Genomic DNA, 25179 nt, shown 5'->3' with positions numbered 1-25179 from the left:
GTAACAAAATGAAAAAGTTCATGAAGTTTGCCATTTTTTAAAAAAATTTTCATTTTTGTCTTTCCCTTTTATCGTCTTTTTTCTTCTATTCCTCTACGATTTTTTTTCATTCCATAGCTTTCGTCTCTTCCTTTTTTTTTTTTCAAATTGTTGTTTGGTTTAAGATTATGTATCAAATATAAAAGATATATTTTTTTCAAATTGTTATTTGGTTGTAAAAAATCTTGAAAAAAAATGTCGTTTAGATTTGGTACGATCGTGTAAAAAAAGTAGCCAAATTTATACGATCGTATATAAAAAAATCTTAAAAAATTATTTAGATTTGACTCGTGTAAAAAAGATAAACGATCGTGTACTAAAAAAATCTCGAAAAATATCGTTCCAAATCTAAATGATTGAAGATGAGAATTGAATCTTCGACTTCTAGAGAAGATCATGTAAATCATCTTTGAACCAAACTCATTTTAACATGTCATACTAAATTATTGTTAGACCTAATCAACACGTTACATCAATGTTGTCATATAGCTCATAAATTATCAATAAAACCCTACTAATTTTTTTTAAAATCAAGCCATATAAAATGCCAAAATAAATATTTAAGTAAACTTGGGCATAGCTTATCATCTTTCATGTAACCCATAGAACACCAACGAAATATATTGCTCGAAAACTTTTTATATGTCTTATCTATTTGGTTCTTGAAGAATAAAAAGTATAATAAGTTCGATAAATTCAATTTTTTTATAACAAATGTATGAATTTTCATGTTTATATCTAATAGTATTTCACGAATTCAAAAATTTTCAAACATTTAAATGAAACTATTAAATATATGTTTGAATTTTATGTCTAATAAAGAAACCATGATTTCTTTTAATTTTGTGTCTAGCATGTGGTTGATTTCTTTTAAATATGAAATCAAGTATCGAAGTTGAAAGATTAAATTTGTAATTTTAAAAATTTAATTAAAAGCACTAAACAATTTTGAAAAAAAGAAACAATTAACATATGATTTTACAAGTGGTTAAGACTTATTTAAATTAATGGTTACATTAATATAAAATTAGTGATGTTGAAATCAAATGTTTTAGTACATAATTTTCAATAATAGACTACTCTTCTTATATTTCATCTTTTTGTCTTCCTTTGTAATCTCCTTTGGAAATATCACAACACTTTTGTTGAACTTTGGAAATATAATAATAATAATAATAATAATAATAAGAATAATAATAAGAATAATAATAATAATAATAATAATAATAATAATTTTATTAATTTTGACTATAAAACTTTGAGATTGAATTTGTTAGACGTGGATACAACTCAACTCTTAACGTGTCTTTGAAATAATTTTTAAAGTGTTTAGTTTTAAAAAAAGTCATCTTGAAAAAAATAATTAAAGTGTTTACCGACCACTGAAAGTATATATTAAACATCTTTTGATAGTTTAAATAAAAATAATTTTTTTAGAAAACATTTTTTTGTCAAAATAGTCCGAACGAACCCTTAAGAGCATATGGTGATTGTTCAAAAAAGTTATAAACCAAAATAAGGATTAAAATTGATTTAGCTACTAATATCAAAAGGGGTTTATTTGATACACATAATGTTACTACAATCGTTGAAACATAAAGTAAAACACAAATAGAGAAGAGCAAGAATTACACAAAATTTGATAACTTAATTCGATGCAACGTCACATACACTAAGAAGGCAATGCCCAAGGAAAGACAGAAAAGCTAATGAACTACAATATTGCAATTATCTATAAATACGAGATTTCTACAATGATATATAGACGACCTAACTCAGTGAGTGAACGCTTAGATCTCCCTCTGTATATGAGACACCCTCTCATTGCTAGAGAGTTTGAGATGAAGACCACTTCGTTCTCCATCCTTCTCTCTCCTTTCATACTTCGTCATTGTCGTCTCATCTCCTTTTTCATTTTTGTTCTTCTCCATTCATGGCGTTGAGATGCTTCCTCTCAAATCTATTGGCTTGAACTTGATATTTCATAACTTGGTTGGTCAATTTAGTTTGATTAGCTCTAATTTGTTCATAATTCATTCAAAGCTTTCCAAATGACTTTGAATCACTCAAATCTCTACAAAACAGACAATAAAACACGATAAAGTAAAGAATCAAACCCTATACATAAAGAGCATAAAATAACACATGAGGATATCAATATAAATAAAAGCCTGATTCCTTCAAAGTGCTAGCTTTTGACGACCTTAAATCACTCCATCTCTATGGAATAGACAATAAAGCACATGAGAGTGATGAATCAAACCCTAAATAAAGAGGATAAAATGGTATAAATGAGGGTGGGGGTTGGCGTTTGTTTAGAAACTAAATGTGCATAGAAATAAAAGATAGCAAGAGAGAGTTGTAAGAAATAATATCAAAGAGCTTGTGTTGTTTCGTAGTCTCCCCATTTAGTTTAACCGATCATCAAACTCTAAGTCACACTTCTTGTCTAAGCTTGGCAAAATTGATTAGTAGTGCCAACTATAACCATTCTAAGTTACTAATTAGCCAACATGTATTCATGCATGCTAAACACTTGAACTAATTTCATTAAGCTTTAGGGATTATGGCAGGATGAATGTTTAATTGGTAATATTGTCATTAAATATTCAAAGCAATTTCCTCTAGGTTGATTAAACAGCGTTAATTGTTGTCGACTCACAATTTACAAGCTAATCTAATCTTTTGCTTCTTGGTGATTAATCATAAGCTTCCAAACATACCATCAAAGAATAGTTTGTGAAATAGTCCAAGTTAATATGATAATTAATCAGCTAGGTACAGAAGTAAAATCCATAAACTTGTATGAATAGTTTGGGATGAAGAACAAGCCTCAAAATTAATCCAAAAATGGGAAAACTACTGAACCCAAACTAGAACTTACCTTAGCCTAGAATCATCTCAATAATCAATGGAACAAAACCCCAAACATAAAGTAGTAAAATGATAAGAGAAAATAAAGAAACAATGTTCTGATGGCTGGCTTACGACCTAAAAATGGAAAACAGATATACATAGATTGAGTCGAAGCGCCGCAGTGCTACTTTAGCCAAGCGTCGTATTGCAACACCAAGACAACATTATGACATTCCATAATTATTATAACTTAGGCTAAAATAGTTTGTACCTCAAACACTAACTATTAGAATCCACTTGGAGCATCCTTAACCTTGAATAAATAACTGATGCAACTTCAATTGAGGGTCATGCAAAATTTCCATAAGTTTGCTCATAATGTTTGAACCATTTCAACAATTATAGATATCTAAGCAAAACAATTAAATAAATTCATTTGAGGGTACGTTACACTATGATAATGGCTACTAAAATTTCAAAGTGGATTAAAATATAAAGAAAAAAATGTAATAACTAAGGTCCCGTTTGGTAACCATTTTGATTTTTTGTTTTTGTTTTTGAAAATTAAATCTATAGGCACTATTTTCACCTTCAACTTTCTTTCTTTGTTAGCTATATTCTATCAATGGTTTAAAACCCAAGTCAAAATTTGAAGACTTAAAAAGTAACTTTCAAAAAGTTGTTTTGTTTTTGAAATTTGGTTAAAAATTCAACCACCATATTTAAAAAAAATGCAAACTATTGAAAGACATGAATAAGAAATAGACTTTTTTTTCAAACACAAAAACAAAAAATAAAATAGTTAACAAAAGGAACCTAAACAAATCTTGATTTTTAAAGGCATACCTTTGAAACTGAGGGTGAGCCAAGACATGAAACCTTTTTGACTTATCCAAAATGTGAATAAGAAAATGCACCTAGAAAATGATGGTCAATCATTAAATCGCATACTATGCAGAATAAATAGACATACAGAGATGAAAAAAAATACCTAATGACCACGCTTCCTTTGGGAACATTATAGAAGGGCGAGTCTAGCTACTTAGAAACTCAAATCTCTACTAAAATTACCATCTCCTTTGAACTTTCCATTGACAAGAATATCATAGGTAATATTATCAGGAACAAGACCTCTATCAAGCATCTCATCATGCAACCTAAAAGCTTCTTGCAAATTCCCTTCCTTAAAGTGCCCAGCTATTAATGTATTATAAATGAGAACACTAGGAATCATGTTTTTTCCATTCATATCCTCCAAAATCTTGCGTGCGTTCTCAAATTGCCCTTTGTTACAAAGACCATTGATTAGAACCGTTTGTGCCCGATCATCAGGCAATATACCCCTAGAAAGCATTTCGGTGTGGATATCTGATGCATAGAGAAGTCTTCCATTTTTCAGCAATCCATCAATCATTGAGGTATATGTTTTCAAATCACACGGAATACCCTCATTCACCATATTCTTATACAAGTCAATAGCTGCTTCTATGTTGTTCATATTCTTAAACCCAGCAATCATGCTATTGTAAATGAAACGATTTGGAGATAAACCAGCTCCCCGAAGTTCGTTAAGAAGTTCGTTCGCACTTTTCATATCCCTTCTTTTGCAAAAACCGTCTATGAGTGTGCCATATGCTTTAATGTCCATTTCAAGACCCTTCCTTTTCATATCGTTCAGCAACTTTAAAGCAAGATCTATATTATTGCCTTTACAAAATCCATCAATCAAGGATGTATAGGTGACAGTGCTAGGAGTAATGCCTACTTCACACATTTCCCTATACACATTCGACGCCAAATTAATATTGCCTTCCTTGATGAAACCATCAATAATAGTATTGTAAGGCATACAAGTAGGAATAAAGCCTTGAGAAACAAACTTATTGAACAAATCCCTTCCCTCAGAGGTTCGACCAGTTTTGCACAAACCTTTGATGATAATACCTAATGTGATGTCTGTGGGTAGAATGTTAGCATCTTTCATCCTGTGAAATATACTAAAAGCATTCTCGATATCCCCTTTCTTAAAATAACCATCCATTAGAATAGTAAAGGTAACTGCATTTGGGGTAAACCCATTATCTAGCATCTCCTTGTACACCTTACATGCTGCATTAATATTATCTTTTCTACAGTGACCAAGTATAATGTTATTGTACGAAACTACATTAGGACTGATACCCTTAGCAATCACCTCATCCCATAAATTGCAAGCTTCATTCATCTTACCCTCCTTACAAAGCCAGGACAATAAAGTATTAAACGTGAAAACATTTGCAAGACCACTCTCAAGTGCATCATTAAACATCGTGAATGCATTTTGCCAAGAGTGACATTTCAAATACCCTTCTACTATAGAATTCAAAGAATAAACACTTGGCTGAATGCCCTTAGTTTTCATTTCAGAGAAAAACTCAAATGCCTTTTCAATATTCCCATTCTTACAACAACCATCAATCAGAACAGAGTATGTAACTTTGTTGGGCACCAAACCACTCTTGCCTATTTCATTCACGAGAACTAAAGCACTTCTGAGGTCTCCTTGCATGCAATAACCCTTCATTAAACTTGTTGCAACAGCCAAATTCATAAACTTTCCACAATTAACCATATCATCTTTCAGCCTCAAAGCCTCTGCCATATTCCCTTCCTTTACACAAGCAGTAATAACACTTGTAAATGTACCTTCGGAAGGAACCCAACCTGCTGCCCTCATCTCTCTTAACAAAGATGAAGCATATCCAGAGTTTGGTTTCAAACAAACTAGACGAACAAATGTACTATAAGCTTCTTGATCAAGTTTCACTCCTCTTGCTTTCGCTTGTAAAAAATGTTGCTCTGCCTCCAAAATATTCCCTTCCTTCAAACAAGCACGCAACATAACATGTAATGTAAAACAGTCGCCTGGAACTCCTATCAGCAACATTTTGTTGTACAACTCCCGTGCTTCACAAGTCATGTTTTTCCTAACCATGGCAGTCAAAAGAATATTCACACACTGAATTGATGGCGTCATATCAAATTCTACAATTTTATTAAAACAATGAAGAGCTTCTTCAATTTTGTTTGCTCTAACGTAACTTTTCAACAAATAATTAAAAACCTGAATATCCAATGGAAAACTGTACAGTTTTGTGCATTCCACTAAACGGTCCATAAGACAACTAGGGTGGACTGATTTTCCTGAAGCAAATTGATCAAACAAATACTGAGCTCTATGTGTCTCTGCCGAATTTGTCAAAATGAGAAGCAAGATACATACAGCATCAGTGCGTTTGGCAAATTCTATCTTCTTCTTAATCCTTTTGAAGTACTTCAATGCTGACGTTGGATCACTTTTGCTGTTTAAAAGAGTGTTTATCACATGACTTTCAGTTAGAGCTGAATTGAGAGAGGTATCACAATTTCCATTAATGGACTCTAAAGAAACTAAGTTGGTCTGACATGCCACTTTAGAAGAGGTTTCCACAGAAGCATCAATGTTGTGCTTGATATCCTCAGAAGATGACAACTGTATGATAGTCTTTCCTGGAATTTCTGATAGCGAACTAAAAGATTTTTTTTTAAAAAGGGAGCTGAGAAGCAATGATGAATTTGATGAATGATTTCTCATGTCTATTTCTCAATAAAAGTGCCTTAAAACTCAAGGAGACAGTTGTACAACCTGAAGAACAAATCTGATCGTTGATAAAAGTGCCTAAACAAACAAAAATAAATACTTAGAATGAGCAGATCGAAGGAGACTAAAACCATGAGTTTAAAATGAGAAGAAATGTGATAAGTTCCTGACACGATCAAACGGAAGGGAGAGAAAACTAATGAAATCAAAATTCATAGGTAAACGTAAACCTCCATGTGAAAGCTATAACAAGTATACATCAGTAGTGAACATAACAGCGAATAAAACCACAAAGTTATCATCACTCACATGCTCAGGCTGGAAGAAAGCAGACTGGAGATTGAGTAGAATAACAAAACACGAAACCAATTTTTATAAGAAATTATTTCTTAGATTGAATAAAACATCCAAAGATGTATAAAAAGGGACCCAACCATAGGAATACAAATGATGTTTCCCAATTGTAACAAGTAAAGGAAAATGTATGTTAAGTTGACACTTAGGGGGTAGTTTGGAAGGCCTGTAATAGAATGAGCTTGTAATGTAAAGTAATCCAAAACCAACTTTTGGAACTTTGGATAGAGCGTTTTAAGCCTGATTTATAATACCAAATTCATTATGTAAGTTTTCAACCTTTTCCACCGTTTTTACCCTTCACGGTCCCATTTTCATTTCGTCCTCAATTCCCCACTCATTCTAACACTCCTTAGATTACTAGTAATTTTGATTATAATTTAGCCTCCCAAATAGCCCTAAGGTATGAGAGACAATTTGGTTGGCTTTATTGCAATCTTTCTTTTGGATTTTATGAGGTGAAACAAATCAAAGGCTTTTCCGTGACAATTCCTCCTTTTGTCTTCTGCTTTATTTTCTTGGTGCAAAATTATGCACCCTTTCGTTCATTACAGTTTGTCTTTCTCAGTCACTAATTGGTGTTCTCTGTTGTAATCACTTACTGGTGTTTGGATTTTCCCCTTACTTCATTGATGATTTATCAACGAACTCTCTTTTTCCAAAAACTGACACTTAAGGTGCGTTATCAATTTCATACCTCAAACCTCTCGAACTCTAACTATGCATTACTTCCATACATACCAACCCTAGAACATCACTTTCATGCACTAGAGCCCCTAGACATGCACCACTTTCTTGCAGCTAAACCATTCAAGAAAAAGGAAGGATACAATTGAAGGTTTTCATGACTTTAATGAGTATCCACAAATGCATGAGATCCCGCATAGAAAATCATTTGCCAATCCATGCAACATAATAGCTGATTCCTCCATCACATAAAACTTTGCATGCATGACATATATAACATAACATTCACGACTTTCATAAAAAAAATTCTTTTTTTTGAAAAAGAAGCAAGACTTGTCAGTGATTAAACGAAAGGGGAACTTTGGTTCATTCACAATTCATGGCTTTATCATTTAGGAAAACTTTAGTTCGTTCATGCCACTCATAAATCAACATCCAAATTCATTTAAAATACATGACTACTCTAGTTCTTCAGAAACTCATGCATTCACATAAAATACACAGTAAACACCTGACCTTCCCTTTAAGGCATTCGAACACTAAGGTGACTTATTTCAAATGAAGTTCCAACAACTACCAAAATATAACTTGTGGCTACTTAGAAGTCCTTGATGAACTTGAATCAAAATTTATACATAAGATCTTAAACCAAAGTTTCTCTGAAGCTTAAAATAAACGCTATTGACTTACCTCAACAAATTTTCAGCAACAAAATGAATTGCCCTTCGACTTACAAATGTCGCAGTCCAATCCTAAATCACAATCTCAGATCCGTTTCAACTTTTGAGACCCAAATAGAAGCCGTTTGATAAACCTTATACAATATATGCAAGAAATTTCTGATTCAAGGTCGGTCGCCTCTCCTTAAAATTAAACCACCTATCCACGTAAAAATTTCAAAACTTAAAGTTCAATACACAATGCTAAATAGTGAATTCAAGGAGAGATCGAACGGTATTACCCACTGAAAAATCACTAAAGAAAACTCAATACCTTGCTGTATAGCGTTCCAAACTGTTGAAAAACTGAGATTGGAAGCCGGAACCGAATGGGTGAGACAATTCAAGGTCCAACGAATCGTGGGTAACGTAGACGGATGCCCAACTGAGAAAAATTCAGCATTTTTGAGCTGCTGCTTCTGCTTTACGTGGATCTTAGACAACCGAAGGTGGTGCCCGGCGACTGAAGACGGCAGTAGCTGCAATGGAGAGAGAGAGAGAGAAAGAGACCGACTTGCGTACCTCCGACTGACTGCCGCGGCGTGCGACGGTACCAGCTTGGGTGCTGACGTGAAGGAGGCGGTCGACGGCGGGAATGTGGCGTGAGGGTGGTGGGAACGGTTGAGACTACAAGGAGAGGGTGAGCGTGCGAGAGAGAGGGTAAGTTTGAAATATAGACCGACATTTTAACAATTTTTTAAAAATCAATTTTTGATTTTCCGATACATCTTTGAAATTTAAACCGACATTTTAACAATTTTTCAAAACTTCTCAAATCTAAATTGAACTTTTTTGTAGTCAGAAAATAAATTTGAAAACGGATGTTTACGTCAATTTCTCAAATTTGATTATAAGTAATTTTTCTTGCATGATCTACAAAATTTTAACTAATCTTTTCTGAATCTTAAATCAAATTTTATATGATTTCTCAGATCTTTTATACGAAACTAAGTTGGCAAACAACATTTTTATATAAATTTTGACAAGATTATAATAAAAAATTTGATGTTTGTAAAAGATTTGGTAGATCTCGATTCATTCGACATAAAATTGAGAGATAAAGGTATTATCCACTAAAAGATCACCAAAGAAAACTCAATACCTTACTTGAGATTGGAAGCCGAAACCAAATAGGTTAGACAATTCAAGGTATTATTTGAGAAGAAATGATGTAAATATTGACTCACATAATGTTTAGGATAGTACATGTTTTGTAAACTATCAACACAAAGTAGAAGTAAATGGTATGAAGGGAAGCCTTAAACTATCAATTTTAGTAACAATTCTCTTTACATGGTCATAGATTCAATCTATGGCAACGGAATTTTTAAGCTAGTTAGTATATAAAAAAGAAAAGAAGAACAGAGTGTTGCTGCAATTTCATATCTCAATCAATCATTTCAAGAATTGTGGTATCAGGTACAGACCCAGCATCTTTCATCTGCATAGTTAGTTCATCCAAAGCTAGATAAATTAAATCAGTCTCATCATGGACTTTATCTCTGGAAACAAATGTATGAACTTCACCATTGATCTCGATCCAGCTTTGTCCAGGTTCTTTAACTACACCATTAACATCCATTTTAAACCTCAGCCTTTTAACATCTCCCCACATTCCTTTAGATGCAAAAATGTTTGAAAGCATAACATATGATCCACTGTCCATGGGGTCAATTGAAATTGCCATCTCCGCTGCATGTTTCGCTAACTCGACATTGCCGAAAACTCTACATGCACTAAGCAAGCTCCTCCATACTAATGCTGCTGGTTTTATTGTCATCTTCTCAATGAATTCTAGAGCTTCAGTTAACTGCCCAGCCCGACCTAAAAGAGTAACAACTGATGCATAGTGTTCTATTCCTGGTTCAATTCCATATCTGGCCATTGAATTGAAATGTTGAAGTCCATCTTCAACAAATCCCACATGACTACAAGCTGATAGCACACTCACAAAAGTGACATAATTGGGATTTATGTCATTGCTCACCATTATTTCAAACATTCTAAGAGCTTCTTCTACTTTTCCATGTTGTGCATACATTGAAATCATGGAGTTCCAGCATGCAGTATCTTTCAATACTGACGATGAAAAGATTTTTTCAGCCTCTTCGACACTCCCACACTTGGCATACATATCCACAAGGGCATTCGTGATGAAAGGGTCTGATTCTAGTCCCATCTTCATAACTTGATTATGGAACTGTTGACCGTGTTGGAGACTTGCCAAAATGCTGGCTGCTGTAATCAAAGCTGCAAAAGTGAACTCATTTGGCCTTTCTCTTGAGAGTTGTAAATCTGAGTATAGTTTGAAAGCCTCCTCGCTTTTCAATTGTAGGTTATATCCAGAAAACAGTGCATTCCAAACAACTATATCTTTATTAGTTGTCCCTTCAAACACATATCGTGCATCTCTAATGCATGAACATTTTGAATAAACATCTATAAGAGCACTGCTAGTGAACTTATCTAAAGAGAATCCATATTTGATGGTAAGACCATGGATTTGCTTGCTCAGTTGCAAGCATAATAATGCAGCTGACAAACCTAGAAGGCTTACAAATGTTAAGAAGCTTGGTGAAACATCTTTTAGCCTCATCTCTTGGAAAACTTCCAATGCTCCACACAAGTACTCTTGTCTTGAATATCCTTCAATCATTGCATTGTAATAAACCACACTGGGACAAGTCACGACGTCAAAGACTCGTTTTGCATCATCCAACGAATTACATTTGGAATACATGTCAATTAGAGCATTTGTCACAAAGTTATCATGTTCAAGACAAACCTTGATAGTGTAAGAATGTATTTGTCTTCCATGCTGTAATGCATCAAGTGAACCGCATGAAGTAAGAACGCTTGAGCAAGCATATTCATCAGGCTTCCATCCCATTCTGAACATTTCACCAACTAGTTCCACAGCTTCCCAATCATATGAATTTTGCATGTACCCAGCAATCATGGTAGTCCAAGAAATAATATTCTTAACATCCATTCTATCAAAAAGCGCTTTCCCAGATTTTACTCTACCGCATTTTGTGTAGAAGTCTATAAGAACGTTATATGTCGACACATCCATCTTTGTTTCTCTCCTCAGAACATAAGCATGAATTTGCTTACCACCTTTCAGATAACCAAGCACAGAACATGCATTTAGAATGCTCGAGAGCACATATTTATCAGGTATAACATTACTTTCAATCATTAAGTTAAACAATTGCAATGAAACCTCACTCCTTCCACTTTTCGTGTACCCCGTAATAATAGCAGTCCAAGTGACAGGAGTTTTGAATACTAAACCATCAAATACCAATCTTGCTTTATCTATCTCACCATGTTTCGCATACAAGTCCACCAAAGAGGTTCCCACATAAACATCCTCGTCAAAACCTGCTTTAGTAACGTAACTATGGACTTGGGAACCAGGTTCACCACCATCACGTTGAACACAAGCTCTGATAATGCTAGCTAAAATATACTCATTCGGTTTATCATCACAGGTCCTCTGGAAATCCAAGAAATAAAGCAATGCTTTTTCATTATACCTTAATTGGGTATACATAGAAACCACGGAAGACCAAGATACTAGGTTCCTATTAGGCATTTTATCAAACAATGTTCCTGCATCAAAAACACTCCCAATTTTGAAATACGAATGCAGGAGAAGGTTTGATAAAAACACATCATGTTGTAATCCCCACAAGATAACTTGACAATGAACCTTCCTGTAGTACAAAATTGATTTGTTTGAAACTGGTGCAAGCAACAGATTGGCAAGTGCCTTCCCTTTCACTTTCACATTTTGAGAAGAGAAAGAAGGAAGAATTGGTTGAACATTTGGCGAAATAGAACTAAAGAATTTGCAACTTCTCGTATTGGTAGTTGGAAGATAGGCCCAATACATATTGAGGAAAAAATGGCATCTCATACTTGGTATAAATTTGGCAACTCATGAACATTTACAGAAATGTATTTCGGCCACTCAAATAAATTCCAACAACTCTCTCTTCCTCCACACCATTACCTCATCAAATATATAATTTAAAACTTTTAGACGAAGAGAAGCTAGTAAATTGCAGCCATCTACCTCATACATAAAAGCTTAATAGCGACTATTTTTTAAGCAGAACAACAGAGAAACCTATTATCCAAGCTTCAATAACCGAGTCCACGAATTGGAGATTAAGTGCTTGGGTGAATCCATTGGACTTAGTTTTCGACTAAACTCTGTCCCTACAGAGAATTCACAACACGCTAATTTCAGTAAGCAATGGGTATCCTTTTTTGATAAAATTAAAGCAATGTACAACTAGAAACAAACCTTCCCCAATTTCAACGACTTGAGCCTGTTCGCCGGCACCGTCAGCGGAAGTAAAAGAGTAATATTTTATGATCGGAGTTTCTTCAATTGAAAATTTGGAGGGAGTGGGAGATTGTTGGCTGGAAATACTTTGAATTAAATTCCTAAACCTGAAAACTTATTCAAATTCCTTCAAGCTGTTGGAAGAATATCAAGGTTGAGATGGCCGAGTTGGTCTAAGGCGCCAGATTAAGGTTCTGGTCCGAAAGGGCGTGGGTTCAAATCCCACTCTCAACATTGATTCTTTTTCTTTTTCCTATTTATTTGCATGACGTCACGATAACGACACGTGTCAACAAATCACTGGCACTTCTCTCCTCTAATTATGGCGGCAAAAACACCTTATCCTCCGCCGTCGAAACTAAACTCAGGAACCCAAAAATCGAAGAATGTTGGACGTCGCCACCGCGTATTCCGCCGCTATAACCTTTCAATTTCGCCATTCAAAGTCTTCTACCATCCCCCATCAATGGCGGATTAGAGCTTCCTCTGCTTCTTCCACCGTCGATCTCACCGCTCTTCAATCCGCAATCGAAAAGGTTCAATTTCCTCCGCTCTAATTTTATTTCTATTGCTGTTTTGATTACTCACACAATTCTCTTTTCTAAAATGTAGAAAGATAGTAATGCAGTTAAGGAAGCGTTGGATCAGTTGAGGGAACTTGGTTGGGCCAAGAAATGGAGTTCTCAACCGTATGTATCTCGCCGTACGGTCAGTCTCCATTTCCAAGTCTGAAGTTCTTCTTCTTCTACAAAAATCCAATCCATTACCAAAAATTTTGCCCTTCTTCTTCTTCTTGCATGTTATACATGTATATCAATGATTCTATATACACCAGACTACCCTTCGAGAGCTGACTACGCTTGGAATTAAAAATGCGGAGAATCTTGCTATTCCTAGTGTTAGAAATGATGTGAGTTCTTCTTTAACATCCTTGCATTTTGTTTTGTATATCTTTTAGAGTTTTTGGTTTTGAGATGACAAATCGTTGGTGCCTCCAAAGATTATATCAGATAAGAGTGTTATCGTTATAATGCTTCAATGGGTCTGTTTTCATGAAAGTTATGTGCATTTTGGTGTTCTTAACACAGGCAGCTTTTCTTTTCACTGTGGTGGGAGTGACTGGATTTTTAGGCGTCCTCGCAGGGCAGCTTCCTGGGGTAACATATCATAAACTTATATTTAGGTCTTTTGGTTTTTTACTGTGAAAATTAATCTTCTAAATACTATCTCTTCTCATTGGTTCTTTTTTCTATCACCTTTTAGGAATGTTTTCGAAGATTAAGTCAAGTTTGAAAACTAAAGAAATGAAAAGAAAAGATAGTTTTTGTTAGATTCAACTATTTTACTTAGACAGATGTAAACAGCCTTTAAAAATGAAAATGAATTAGACTTCATTTCGAAAACTGAAATTAAATGGTTTTCAAACGGTTTCTTTGTTTTTTATTTTTAATCTGTGCGGTTCTCTCTCGATTTCTTCTTCATTATTTCCTAATTTCTTAGGGAAAGATTTGATTCCTTAGCCAACTTTAAAGAACAAAAAGAAATTTTTGAAGTTCAAAATTTGACATTGATTTTGAAAACACTCTTAAAATGTAGACAAAACATAGAAATCAATGGACGGATGTGGTATGTTTGTAGTCTTAATTTCTAAAAACAAAAAAAAATCAAAAACCAAATGATTATCAGAAAAAGTCATGGTTTTTAGAAACTTATTTTTGTTTGAAATTTAGCTAAGAAATTAAGTATTTAGTTGAGGATGAAAATCGTGGTAAGAAAAGAAACATAATTTTTAAAAACTAAATGATTATCAAACAAGTCTGAGTTTCTCGTTTAACCGTCCTTTCATGAACTATATGTTTGTTTACTGATAATTCAAAGTTCCTAATCTTATCCTGACTGCGATGAAATTTTGGATTCATTATAGGATTGGGGCTTCTTTGTGCCATACTTGATTGGCAGCATATCGCTTATTGTTTTAGCAGTTGGAAGCATTTCTCCTGGGTATAAGTTTATTTGTTGTGTATAATTATCTCACTTTCTTCTATTGTTTAGCTTCTCTTCCTTTACTTTTTGTATGCTCGTTGGCTCTTTCTTAGACTTCTTCAAGCTGCCATAGATGGCTTTTCATCATTTTTTCCTGATTATCAAGAAAGAATTGCAGGACATGAAGCTGCACATTTCTTGGGTAAAGTCTTTGTATGAAAAGAAAAGTAATAACTAATAATGATATGTGCCGAGTTTAATTGGTTCTAATAAACTCCTCTAAATTGTAGTTGCTTACTTGCTTGGACTTCCTATTCTGGATTATTCACTGGACATTGGAAAGGAGCATGTCAATCTCATTGATGAAAGATTAGAAAAATTGATATATAGTGGTCAGCTTGATGATAAGGAACTCGACAGGTAACTGGCTACTCTTCTCTAATTGAGATCAAAAGTATCGACATTGATGCTCGTAGAAGTTGTTCGATTCATTTAAGTTCTATTTGATAACCATTTGTTTTTTTTTTTAAATTAAGTCCATTTCTACTCATTTTCTTTTAATGGTTTGCAAAATTTTGTTTGGTGTTTAAAAACATTGGTAAAAGGTAAACAACAAACAAAATATTTAGAGACAAAATGAATGTTGAAGACTTACTTTTCAAAAATTAACCACAAAAATGAAATAATTACCATATACAATAATTTTGAATGAAGATCAACTTGTGTAGTGTTATTATTATTTTCAGGTTGGCCGTGGTGGCAATGGCTGGTCTTGCATCAGAAGGTTTAAAATATGATAAAGTGGTTGGCCAATCAGCTGATCTCTTCACTCTACAGGTCCCAGATCCCTATTTAACTCATGAAAACAGATTTTTTACCTCTCTTCCCTCAACATTCTAACATTTACATTCATTTGGTTCTATCAGAGGTTTATCAATAGATCAAAGCCAAAACTTGGTAAGGATCAGCAACAGAACCTCACTAGATGGGCTGTAAGTAGTCAACTATCACTTCTCTGGATAGTTTCTTAAACTTTTTTTTGTTTAACAATTCATCTGATCATTTCCAAGTAGTACATTACTAGTTTGCTAAAAATATGTTTTAATCCCTAACATATTGGAGATTATTTTCCATTTTTGTTTTTTCCAATTTTCAATGTAGTCTTTTATTACTGGTGAATGTTATAGGATAGACCGATGGTAGACTTTGATGACATAAAACATAGTAAATTGGCAAAATGTAAGGGAGGTAGAAAAGTCATCCAAGAGAAGAAAGTTTTCAATTCCTCTTCCGAATTTCTCTTAAATTGGTAGAATTTTCAAGTTTTCCTCTTTTGAAACTATTAGCTTTACACGAGATTTGTGAATAAGTGATTGTATGATAATGAGCAAGAAATGTCCGTCCTTTTACTAAACATGATGTATTTAACTCATAATTTATCGGATACTTTTTATGAATGTCAACTAAGTAATGTCTTTCTGTTTTTTCCTCTAAACTTTTATCAAAACGGCATATAGGTTCTTAAATATAAGGAACTAAAGTGAAGCTTAAAAAGTTATAAGAAAATCTCGTGCTAGTCATTGAATACTGAAGCAATTTCCATGGACTTTTGTTGTAGGTTTTATTTTCTGGTTCCCTTTTGAAGAATAACAAATTGATACATGAAGCTCTCATCAAAGCAATGTCAGAGAAAGCATCTGTGATAGAATGCTTTGAAGCCATTGAGAAAGCTGCATAGCTGATTCAAACTTCTTTTTTTAAAAAAAAATTATTTATCTGCAACGTTCATCATTCTTTATTTTATATATATATATACAAGATTATAATGATAATAATCTCAAATATTAACCAAATGTAAAATGCGGATCCTCGGTGATAAAATTTAGTCTACTTTTTCATTGCTCTCTCAATAAAATGATGATCATATATGGACTAAACCGTTTGGACCAAATTGAAATCAGAGCCATAGAGACTAAATTGAAGTTTTGATGGTTCTCTTCATAGCAAGAGTCTCTTGATGAAGCACTCACCTTAAGTGCACTTAAGTCAATCGTAGTTATAGTCTTTCTAATGATTATTAACAATTGGAAGGCTTGTTTTAGCGGAAAGAGATCATCTCTATCCACTAGCCTTATGTGGTTCTCTCATCTTCTTATTTGAATCAGGTGGGTTGTCTACATGAATCTACATGCTAATATTTAGCAGTTAATAAAGATGGCATATAACTAAAGAAATGTTGAGTCTTTTTTTTTTTTATTGCTTCAACTAAACTTCTCCTATGAGTTGCACAGAAACACCAGGCTTTTGGTGGGGGGATCTTATTACATTAGATAATCTATTTACTATTAATACAAAACAACAATTTGTGATTACAAAGCCAGCATTTTTCGCTTACAGCCGCCCATACAATGAATTCATATCCTTCAATTTACTTGCTTCTGTCTCCAAACTCTCAAAGCTTAAGGAATTAGGTATTCTCCATTTCCAGTTTCCAAACTGTGTGGCAAGTACAAACATATCTTACACGCTGGATCATTATAATAATCAAATCCATAGATATCATATTTCATTCTTAGAGAATCTAAACTTCATATTTTTTCTTCAAAGTAAAGTTTCCTATTGAATGCATGGTCTTTTTTCCTACATTACACATTTAAGATGGTATTAAAAAAAAAAACCGTAGGATTTTGAGGGTTGTTGATATCTTTTGGTACTGCTGAAAGCACCAGTGTGCACACATGAGCTAGTGAAGTAAATTAATCATATCAATTTTAGAAAATATCATTTTCTGTGCAGATCTAAGAACTCTTGTATGGTCAAAGAGCAGCCATGGAAATGTCTTGAATGAATTCGACTCAAATGCTTAATGTTGTGCTTTGTGACAATTAACAAGACTAATTGGATATCTGAGTATGAAGGTATAGATTTACCTGTGTTGCTGGAGTGTTCATCCTTGCAGAATTCCCTAACCGAAGAACATCTTGCAAAGGTATTATGGCAGTTTGTGCCACAGAAGACAATGCTGCCCGGATGAGAACCCAAGGGATATCATCTTTCTCAGTAACTGAAAGATACTTCAATACCTGTAACAACCGAGACGTGTCACAACTCATTTCATTTTCCTATGGTTCTTTTCATTGAAACCAAACTAATGCAAAAATTAGTAGCTTTGAAACAATATTCAGAAACTACTGTAGTTTTTGCACGTGTGAATGTGTTAGGTTCAGTTGCTCACATTGGACTTTTCTCCTTCATTCAAATTGTCCCACCAGCCACGTATCTGCATTAAAACATTACAACGATTTACAAAATTTCACCAGGAAAGACCAATTTTATTTACATAAATCAGATGAGAACTGTTAATTCAAAGATGCATGTCTACTCGCCAACATCAGACTTTACGACATATTACAAACAACGATATACAAGGAAACACGGAAATTATTACTGTGTCATTATCATGAGTTCCCGTGTAGACAACTTGGTTAGGTTCATGATTGTGGGGCAAATGCGGATTAGCAGAATCACTTCCAAAACCTGTTTGAACAATGTACATCAATTACCGAGAAAAAACACTTCAAGACAATCTCTTCAAAAAAGAGAATATATAACAGTTATACCAAATTGGAGAACAGCCATTCCAGGTGCCCCTATAGATTTTCTGAGGTTAACCACATCTTCAGTAATAACTCCCTGTAATACGGTGGTTAAACCAATGGAAAATGTAGCTAAAACTAAAAGAAAACGAACTCAATTGTAACTTGAGAGAGGGATGGGGATGGTAATGATAGCAATAATCAAATAATCTACATATGCCCACGAGTATTTCCTTTTCCACGACTGATAAGAAAGATGAAACCACGGAGCAATATGATACAAAACAAAGTGGAATTATGCTCTTTTACTTTCCTAAATACAAGTGCACATTACTTAATTCCTGAGTGACATTTTTGACTATTAAACAAAGGGTGTTATGATGAGTTGGTGGCAAGTTTTTAACCTCTTAAGCTTATGGCTTAAAATATAATTTCCGAAACCCAAAGTAGTTAGTCTGAAAGTTCAAAAGAAGAATGATATTAAAACCAATACAAGAAATCACATCACAATGCAATGAGCATTTAATAGGTCGCCATGATTTCAGTACATGTTTATCCATAAAAACATACCAGATCTTCTGCAAATATGTTGATCTTCCCAACAGCTCTGGATATGGCATCAAATAAAGATTTTCCAGGCCCTGCCTACTGTCATAAAAGATACTATTGAAGAAGATACTATGATATCGAAGTATAAACTAAAAGGAACCTGCCAAATTATAAGTCTGACCTTCCACCGTCCAACTGTAGCAATTTTTGCCTCTGTAAATTTGCAACATTTAGCACAATGAACAAAACAAAGAAACATGTTATGTAACCTGATAACTGTATTTCATAAAAGCCTACCAGAAGGAACTGCCCAGAAACCCGCAAATCCTCTAAAATGATCAATCCGGAATTCATCATATAGATTCTGTGCACGTTTAATGCGTCGTATCCACCAAGAAAAACCATCTTTCTCCATGGCTTTCCAATCATATAGAGGACTTTCAAATTCCAAATAGAGATCAATTTATTAGAAAGCAATTTCTTGTCAGGTTTACTCCAAATAAAATTAACAATTTAATTAATGCAAATACTGGAATAATTTTGAGAAGTATTAGATAAAAGAAAACGACAGAAAACATTTAAGATGATATAATGAAAAATCACACTAGATTTATTTTTATCATTATTAGAAATGGCAAAACTTTTGAAAATCTTTACAAATATAGCAAAATTTTAGAATCTATCAGTGATAGACATTTGTAGACACTGAACTCTAAAATTTTGCTATGTTTTGTATACATTTGGATTATTTTGCTATATTTAAAAACTACATTTATTATTATGGGGTGTATGATAAAATATTGAATGAACTTTCTTTACAATCTAATCTAAAAAAATTAATTCTGTGAAAATAGGCAAGGAATATGACCATATGTAAGAACTACGGGAAAATGGAAAACAACATCCGAAAACAGCAATCAATCATGTGAATGAAACAAGTGCATAACACACCTTCCCCATAGTTGACCAGTTTCACTAAATGCATCTGGAGGCACACCACTCACTAACAAGGGAAATCCTTTCTTGTTCTGCCAGACGAACTTATGATTAGCACTAGCATTTAGCAGTCCACATAATGAGAATATTCCAATAGTAGATTTTCATCTATCTCTACTCATCCAGAAGCAATACATACCAGCAAAAATTGCTTCTTATTAGCCCAAACATCTGCACTCTGATATCCAACGTATATAGGCATGTCCCCCATTATAGTAATACCCTTCATATTTGCATAGCTGCGAACTCTTTGCCATTGTCTCTGGAATAAAAACTGTTGAGCAATGAATATATTTATCTGCAAAAGGACAAAAGTATATGTGAACAATTAGGCGACAGACTATAAAAAGAAAAGCCAAACTAAAGAATTCACTAAAAACTTACAAAATCTCTTTCTGTTTGGTAAACTTCTACTAAAGCTGAAAGATGCCGATTTTTTAGAGGTTCTGGCCATTCGTACCAACTGAAAGAATTTAGTTTGTTATCAATAGCAGCAAAATAAGCCGCATCTTCAAGCCAGCCTGCAAAATTGAGCAAGAATGACAGAGAAAGAGCAAGGAAGAGTAAGAAGAGCTGTTTTATTTCTTTTAAAGTAAACTCGTCACTGATTAAAAAAAGAATAAGAGTTGTTCTAAACCATTCAGTTAGATGATTAATTAATTAACGAGCAGACGTTATTGAATGGTCAATCTGACATGAGTGTATTTGAGCTGTCGCGTTCAGTAAAACTGAAAATTAGGGGATAATTTCCAAAGTATTGGTACCAACTAGAACCATTCTGAGAGACCAACAGTGGCAAAGAGACTTTTGAATGAAAGCTTTTGAAGTATTTCTGTTCGCTGTTCCTATACTGAAGGAGGAAAAAATTCACAATTTGGCAGCTTAGCATAACTGAATTTTGGTCGCAGATGCCAACTCTACAGATGAAGATCCAGTCATCAAGGAGGCTAGCAGTCTAATTTGAAAACCTTTTCTTGAAGTAATTGAGGGCTTGAATTAAATTGACAGATCTTAGGAAAAATCCAAGTAAAGGCAATTAGTCTGACAAACCTTTACTAACCTTTTTTTAGCAAGATAGAAAGGATGAAATAGGTAGATAATTATCATGTACAATTTTTAACAATCAATAAGATCTAAATCTTAATACAAACTAGAAGTGTCTCACTCATTTTATTAAAGAAGAGGCTTGTTTCCGCTTCAAAAAAAGGAAAAAGAAAACCAGAAGTTCTGCAAAATATTATAGGTGAACCGTGATATCAGTTGGATTATGGAAGAACTCACTTGATATATCAGGGTCTCTACAAAATTCTTCAAGCTGTCTTTTAAGATCACCATCACTTTGAATTAACCTTTCTGCAGCCTATGACAAAACCAAAGAAAATAATTAAAAAATACTTAGATTATATAAGTTTATTAAAAATAACACAAAATTGGAAGTTATCAACGTGCTTGTAAATCTGTATTTGTTATTGCAGTATGATTGGTTGATTTTATTACAGACAAAACTTGAACAAAATGTTTTGTGACATGTCTTGTATTAAGTCCGCAACATGTTTCGTATCATGCTACCTGGAGAATATGTGTGGTACATATTTTCTAGTTTGCTTTTCTATCCTTAGCAACATGCCATGCATGATGTCAAGCATAATCTTTTGTAGCTAGCAAATTTTGCAAAATATTTTTTCTTTATCTGTCAACGTGTATCGTAGATTCAGTAGCTTGTCTTCATTTTCTTCCTTCCTTGAAGATCTTCTCCAGGTTGAATCATAAATATCGTGGTCTTGTTTAAGTTTAGAGTTATCCCCTTATGTAGAACTCAAGACACAATTGTACAACCTATAGAACAGATTCTGTTCAAGTAAGGTTATCCCCTTTGGTAGAAAAGTGTGCTCATTTGCGGTATAAAGAAGATTGTTTGGTTGGTCATATTGCGTACTCTTTTCTAGACTTTATGAGGCGAGGTAATAAGCGTCTCCCTGTAGATTCCTTTATTTGTTTTGATAGATTTGTGGATTTGGTTCTGGCTACTAGGTTACACAGGTGCAAAACTAAGTACCTTTTTAAGCGTTTTATCTTTCTTATTTAGTTTAATTCTGATTGGAAATCTTTATTGTAACACCTATTGGTGTTTGGGTTTCTCTTATTTCATTTCAAACAAAATTTCTGGTTCAAAACTAATAAGGAGACTGTAAAAAAAATATAGGAAGCTAAGGAAGACAGATTCCAAGTTGGAACCAATTTTCAAGTCTCTACACATAAAAGCAATACTTGAATGTTGAGATGCAACTGAAATCTCCTACTAGGAGTTAGAGAGTGATATAATTCTCACATGTCAAAAGTACAAAGTATCAGTATTTATAGATACTGTCATCCTGATAACAACTCTAGACAGCCCCAAACAATGGGTAACAAAGAGAAAATAAAAGATTATGTTACAGCAGATATAACAAATCAGGTACAACAGCTTACAATCAGTCAGTAGCAACCGCTCACAAGTCTTAAGTACTAACCTTTGCTATCAAGGGATCCTTTATATCAGCAACAGCAGAGAAGACTACATGGTCATGGTCGCTGCAAGTATCCATTCAGGGGCAGGATTACTTCATAGTGTCCCTTTCATGAGAGATTATAAAGGAAATGAAAACAATTAATCGCAATCTGCCAAAAGGTAAAGTTTCTTACACTGGTTTTGGCAACTCATCTTTCGTGAGCAAACCATCTTTGACAAGCTCATCAAGAGAGATCAAGAGAGTGTTGCCACAATTTGCATCCTGAAAGTTTTAACAGATAAAATAGAGAAAACAATGTACATCAGATAAGATAAACACACCAATAAAACTGACATACATTTTGTTGATGTAAAACCAAGCTTCTGCTAAGACAAATGGAAGAATACAAACGGACAGAAAAAGTCTAATAATATTTTCTAAAAAGATAGAAACCCACAAAAGAAGGAAACCTATTTAGCTTGTACAAACTAAGAAACGCAAGATTACAAAAGAGACTTCCACTACTACGAGTACGAGATATTAAACAGCTATAAATACTCTTAGAAATAGACACCCAAAAAGTGGAAATAGAAGAGGGAAAAAAGAAAAAAAAATGCAGACCATAGGACTTCTCCCTTAACCTGAAATGGTGAGTCATAAAACATGTTGAGTATACCCCCTAATAAAAACTGACTTCACTCTGGAACACACATTTAAATAGCCACCTATCAAAAGAGCTAAAAGTCAGCTAAAGGATCTATTTTCCATTAGGGTTCCTTCACCACCTTCATCAATGAGTAACATGATCTATTACAACCAGACACAGCCGTCTTGTAAAAATGAACACTTGTGTGATTGTACAGGTCCAGGAAATATAGAAGGCACAGAAAGTCAAACTTAATGAGGTATCAAAGAAACAACCATGCTAGTTTCAGGATGACTAATGTCCTTAGAGTGAGAAGGATCGTTAACAGGATCTGGGAAACATAGACTAGCGTAGACCACCTAACAACCACCACTTATCACTAATCACAATTATTCACGTTCACCTCCCAATCTGCTGCATTCATTTTATTTTTAAATCCAGATGATATTAGATGTGATCTAAATTTTATCTTCAATAAATTAAACATTTCAAAATGGTGGATAAAATGGGGCAGAATAACGAGACAATTTCATTACAAATTCAATACAAGGGTTTTTTGCTGCACCCTCCTTCAGTATGCTGGTAATGAATGGCTAGCTCAACCCCACACATAAATGAGACGGAAATAACAAAATTCATCAACCTGTTCCCAAATGCAAAAAGCTACTTTCTTTACGGTATTCAAGATTCATTGTGATAAGTACATTTCCTTTTGAATGTGTATTCTCCATTGGGACATTGAGGTAAACTCTCATTAATCACACCGTCCCATCCCCCACCTTAAACAATGGAAGGATAAAAGAAACAGGAGATAGAGGAGGGAAGCAGGGAAGAAAGAGAACTAAAAAAGTCATCACCTGGCCTGAGTAGGGTGATCCCTCTTCGTTGGCTTTCCTTCCTGGAGGGACAAGAGGAAGAACCTGCGTAGTCGCATCAATAAATTACAAAAAAAATCATCAAATTCCAAAATTTCCACATCTTCTTCCTATCCTATAAACAAAACAAATATGTATAAATAAAAATTCTTTCCATTTTCCTCCTCACCATCCTTAAAATACAACACTACAAAAGAAGAAGTTGCTACGACTATGGAACCCAGTAAGTGTCAGCTTCTTTACATTAATTTCCATTTAATCAGATGTGAAATTATTGAAGGGGAACAAGGAAAAGCCCACTCAAGTAGAAAAATTGATAAATATATCCATGGATCATTGCTTCATAAATTCAAGAATTGCCATACTTAAGCATTACAATAATTGCTTCACGAGACAAGTAGTAGGAATAAAACCTGCCAAACAGAGAAACCCGCTTCATGAAGCCAGTCAACAAATCGAAACGCTTCATCACCAAGATCACCAATGCCATAAGGGCCTCGAAACGACGTAGGATGAAGCAGAACACCAGCTCTTCGCCGAATGTCAGGATCCGATTCTAGGAACCCTTCTCCATAGTGGGTCGGAAAATCCTCCCCCACAGTGACTGTATCGAAAATGGTGGAAACTTTAGAGGAAGAAGATGAGAAGAGGCGAAATCTCCTGGTGGAGAGGGAAGTAGTAGTAGTAGTGGTGGTGGTGAAGAGAGGCAATGGGGGATTACGAAGCTTGGGATTTAGAGGAAAAGGGAATAGTGAGGTTGAGATCGCCATTGTTGCAGAATTGAGCTCGGAAATCGAGAGACAGCCTACCAATTCTTAAGTAATATGTGATGACGACGGTGGCAGCGGGTAGAAAGGCTCAAATTGATTTTGTAATTTGAAATATTTAAAGGCTTAAAAGCTCAAAATGGAATGGTATTCTATAGATATACTTTCTAACTCAACTTTATAAAATTTAATAATCGTTTCGATATTTTGATATTTATATCTTTTTATATCTATGTAAGAATAAACATCATAATATATTATCTCAAAATTTATTTTTTATTTTAATTATAATTTGAAATGACATTGTATTTTTAACGTACAATTCAATTTTATTTTTCTAATGCACTATTTCAAATTGTACTTCAAATTCCATTTCTTAACGTCTTAAGTTTATGCGTTCCAAACTTAACCATCTAGTCTATATATATATATATCCAAATAAAGTGGAAGATAGAAAGGTTGTTAGTTGCGTAATAACATATAGTATTATAGCATTATGTAAGAGTTACATTATGGTCCTAATAATATAGAGCATGAATTAATATCGATTATGAAATTAAAACTTTTTTTAATCATGATATGAATTGTTAAGGAAGTGTAACTTCTATTTTGTTAAATGTGAAAATGACCACAAACATAAAATC

At 33.9% G+C, this 25179-nt stretch overlaps 4 protein-coding genes and 1 non-coding gene across 12 annotated transcripts; 2 read left to right on the top strand and 3 right to left on the bottom strand.

The window, feature by feature from the left end:
- Positions 1–1667: 1667 nt before the first annotated feature.
- Positions 1668–8943, bottom strand: LOC103497526 (pentatricopeptide repeat-containing protein At3g54980, mitochondrial). 6 transcript variants are annotated; one of them, XR_007815485.1, is made up of 5 exons: positions 8549–8943; positions 8246–8434; positions 3887–6592; positions 3742–3812; positions 1668–2113 (listed from the first exon to the last, which is right to left on the bottom strand). XR_007815485.1 is itself a non-coding variant. In XM_051079352.1 (3 exons), the coding sequence occupies exon 3, from the start codon at positions 6506–6508 to the stop codon at positions 3938–3940; it is 2571 nt and encodes an 856-aa protein (XP_050935309.1). In that variant the 5' UTR covers positions 6509–6592; positions 8246–8434; positions 8549–8943; the 3' UTR covers positions 3808–3937. The 6 variants fall into 6 exon arrangements, 1 of the variants encoding a protein (XP_050935309.1); XR_007815488.1 differs by having other exon boundaries at positions 3887–5861; XR_007815489.1 differs by lacking the exons at positions 8246–8434; positions 8549–8943 and having other exon boundaries at positions 3887–5861; positions 5999–6078; positions 6158–6305.
- Positions 8944–9438: 495 nt separating this feature from the next.
- Positions 9439–12942, bottom strand: LOC107990305 (pentatricopeptide repeat-containing protein At4g39530). Of its 2 annotated transcripts, none has more exons than XM_017046683.2 (2): positions 12593–12942; positions 9439–12504 (listed from the first exon to the last, which is right to left on the bottom strand). In XM_017046683.2, exon 2 carries the CDS (start codon positions 12197–12199, stop codon positions 9662–9664), a length of 2538 nt encoding a protein of 845 aa, XP_016902172.2. In that variant the 5' UTR covers positions 12200–12504; positions 12593–12942; the 3' UTR covers positions 9439–9661. The 2 variants fall into 2 exon arrangements, with proteins under 2 accessions (XP_016902172.2, XP_016902173.2); XM_017046684.2 differs by having other exon boundaries at positions 9439–12498.
- On the top strand, positions 12788–12868 carry TRNAL-AAG (transfer RNA leucine (anticodon AAG)). The gene has a single exon. It is a non-coding gene; the product is annotated as a tRNA-Leu (tRNA).
- A 28-nt stretch (positions 12943–12970) lies between the features above and the next one.
- LOC103497464 (uncharacterized) lies at positions 12971–16515 on the top strand. The gene is made up of 10 exons (XM_008459665.3): positions 12971–13170; positions 13247–13342; positions 13470–13544; positions 13723–13791; positions 14559–14635; positions 14731–14819; positions 14908–15037; positions 15364–15454; positions 15544–15609; positions 16236–16515. The coding sequence occupies exons 1-10, from the start codon at positions 13021–13023 to the stop codon at positions 16353–16355; spliced, it is 963 nt and encodes a 320-aa protein (XP_008457887.1). The 5' UTR covers positions 12971–13020; the 3' UTR covers positions 16356–16515.
- Positions 16516–16839: 324 nt separating this feature from the next.
- On the bottom strand, positions 16840–24655 carry LOC103497466 (4-alpha-glucanotransferase, chloroplastic/amyloplastic). 2 transcript variants are annotated; one of them, XM_051079351.1, is made up of 16 exons: positions 24182–24655; positions 23751–23813; positions 22441–22529; positions 22269–22329; positions 21040–21118; positions 20143–20279; positions 19898–20056; positions 19714–19790; positions 19060–19199; positions 18923–18975; positions 18784–18858; positions 18238–18310; positions 18066–18154; positions 17853–17897; positions 17548–17700; positions 16840–17113 (listed from the first exon to the last, which is right to left on the bottom strand). In XM_051079351.1, the coding sequence occupies exons 1-16, from the start codon at positions 24536–24538 to the stop codon at positions 17009–17011; spliced, it is 1755 nt and encodes a 584-aa protein (XP_050935308.1). In that variant the 5' UTR covers positions 24539–24655; the 3' UTR covers positions 16840–17008. The 2 variants fall into 2 exon arrangements, with proteins under 2 accessions (XP_050935308.1, XP_008457890.2); XM_008459668.3 differs by having other exon boundaries at positions 18944–18975.
- Positions 24656–25179: the final 524 nt, after the last annotated feature.

Source organism: Cucumis melo, chromosome 11 (assembly GCF_025177605.1).
Source record: "Cucumis melo cultivar AY chromosome 11, USDA_Cmelo_AY_1.0, whole genome shotgun sequence".
Lineage (NCBI taxonomy): Eukaryota > Viridiplantae > Streptophyta > Magnoliopsida > Cucurbitales > Cucurbitaceae > Cucumis > Cucumis melo.
This window is presented reverse-complemented; position numbering and strand designations above follow the sequence as displayed.

Excerpts from the sequence above, each read along its gene's own strand:
- LOC103497526 (XM_051079352.1), bottom strand. The coding sequence starts at position 6,508 with ATGAGAAATCATTCATCAAATTCATCATTGCTTCTCAGCTCCCTTTTT.
- LOC107990305 (XM_017046683.2), bottom strand. The coding sequence starts at position 12,199 with ATGAGATGCCATTTTTTCCTCAATATGTATTGGGCCTATCTTCCAACT.
- LOC103497464 (XM_008459665.3), top strand. The coding sequence starts at position 13,021 with ATGTTGGACGTCGCCACCGCGTATTCCGCCGCTATAACCTTTCAATTT. Across the intron at positions 15,038-15,363 it reads GATGATAAGGAACTCGACAG|GTTGGCCGTGGTGGCAATGG; the intron begins GTAACTGGCTAC and ends TATTATTTTCAG. Across the intron at positions 15,610-16,235 it reads AGAACCTCACTAGATGGGCT|GTTTTATTTTCTGGTTCCCT; the intron begins GTAAGTAGTCAA and ends CTTTTGTTGTAG.
- LOC103497466 (XM_051079351.1), bottom strand. The coding sequence starts at position 24,538 with ATGGCGATCTCAACCTCACTATTCCCTTTTCCTCTAAATCCCAAGCTT. Across the intron at positions 18,155-18,237 it reads AATGGCTGTTCTCCAATTTG|GTTTTGGAAGTGATTCTGCT; the intron begins GTATAACTGTTA and ends TTGTTCAAACAG. Across the intron at positions 17,114-17,547 it reads TGAACACTCCAGCAACACAG|TTTGGAAACTGGAAATGGAG; the intron begins GTAAATCTATAC and ends CTTGCCACACAG.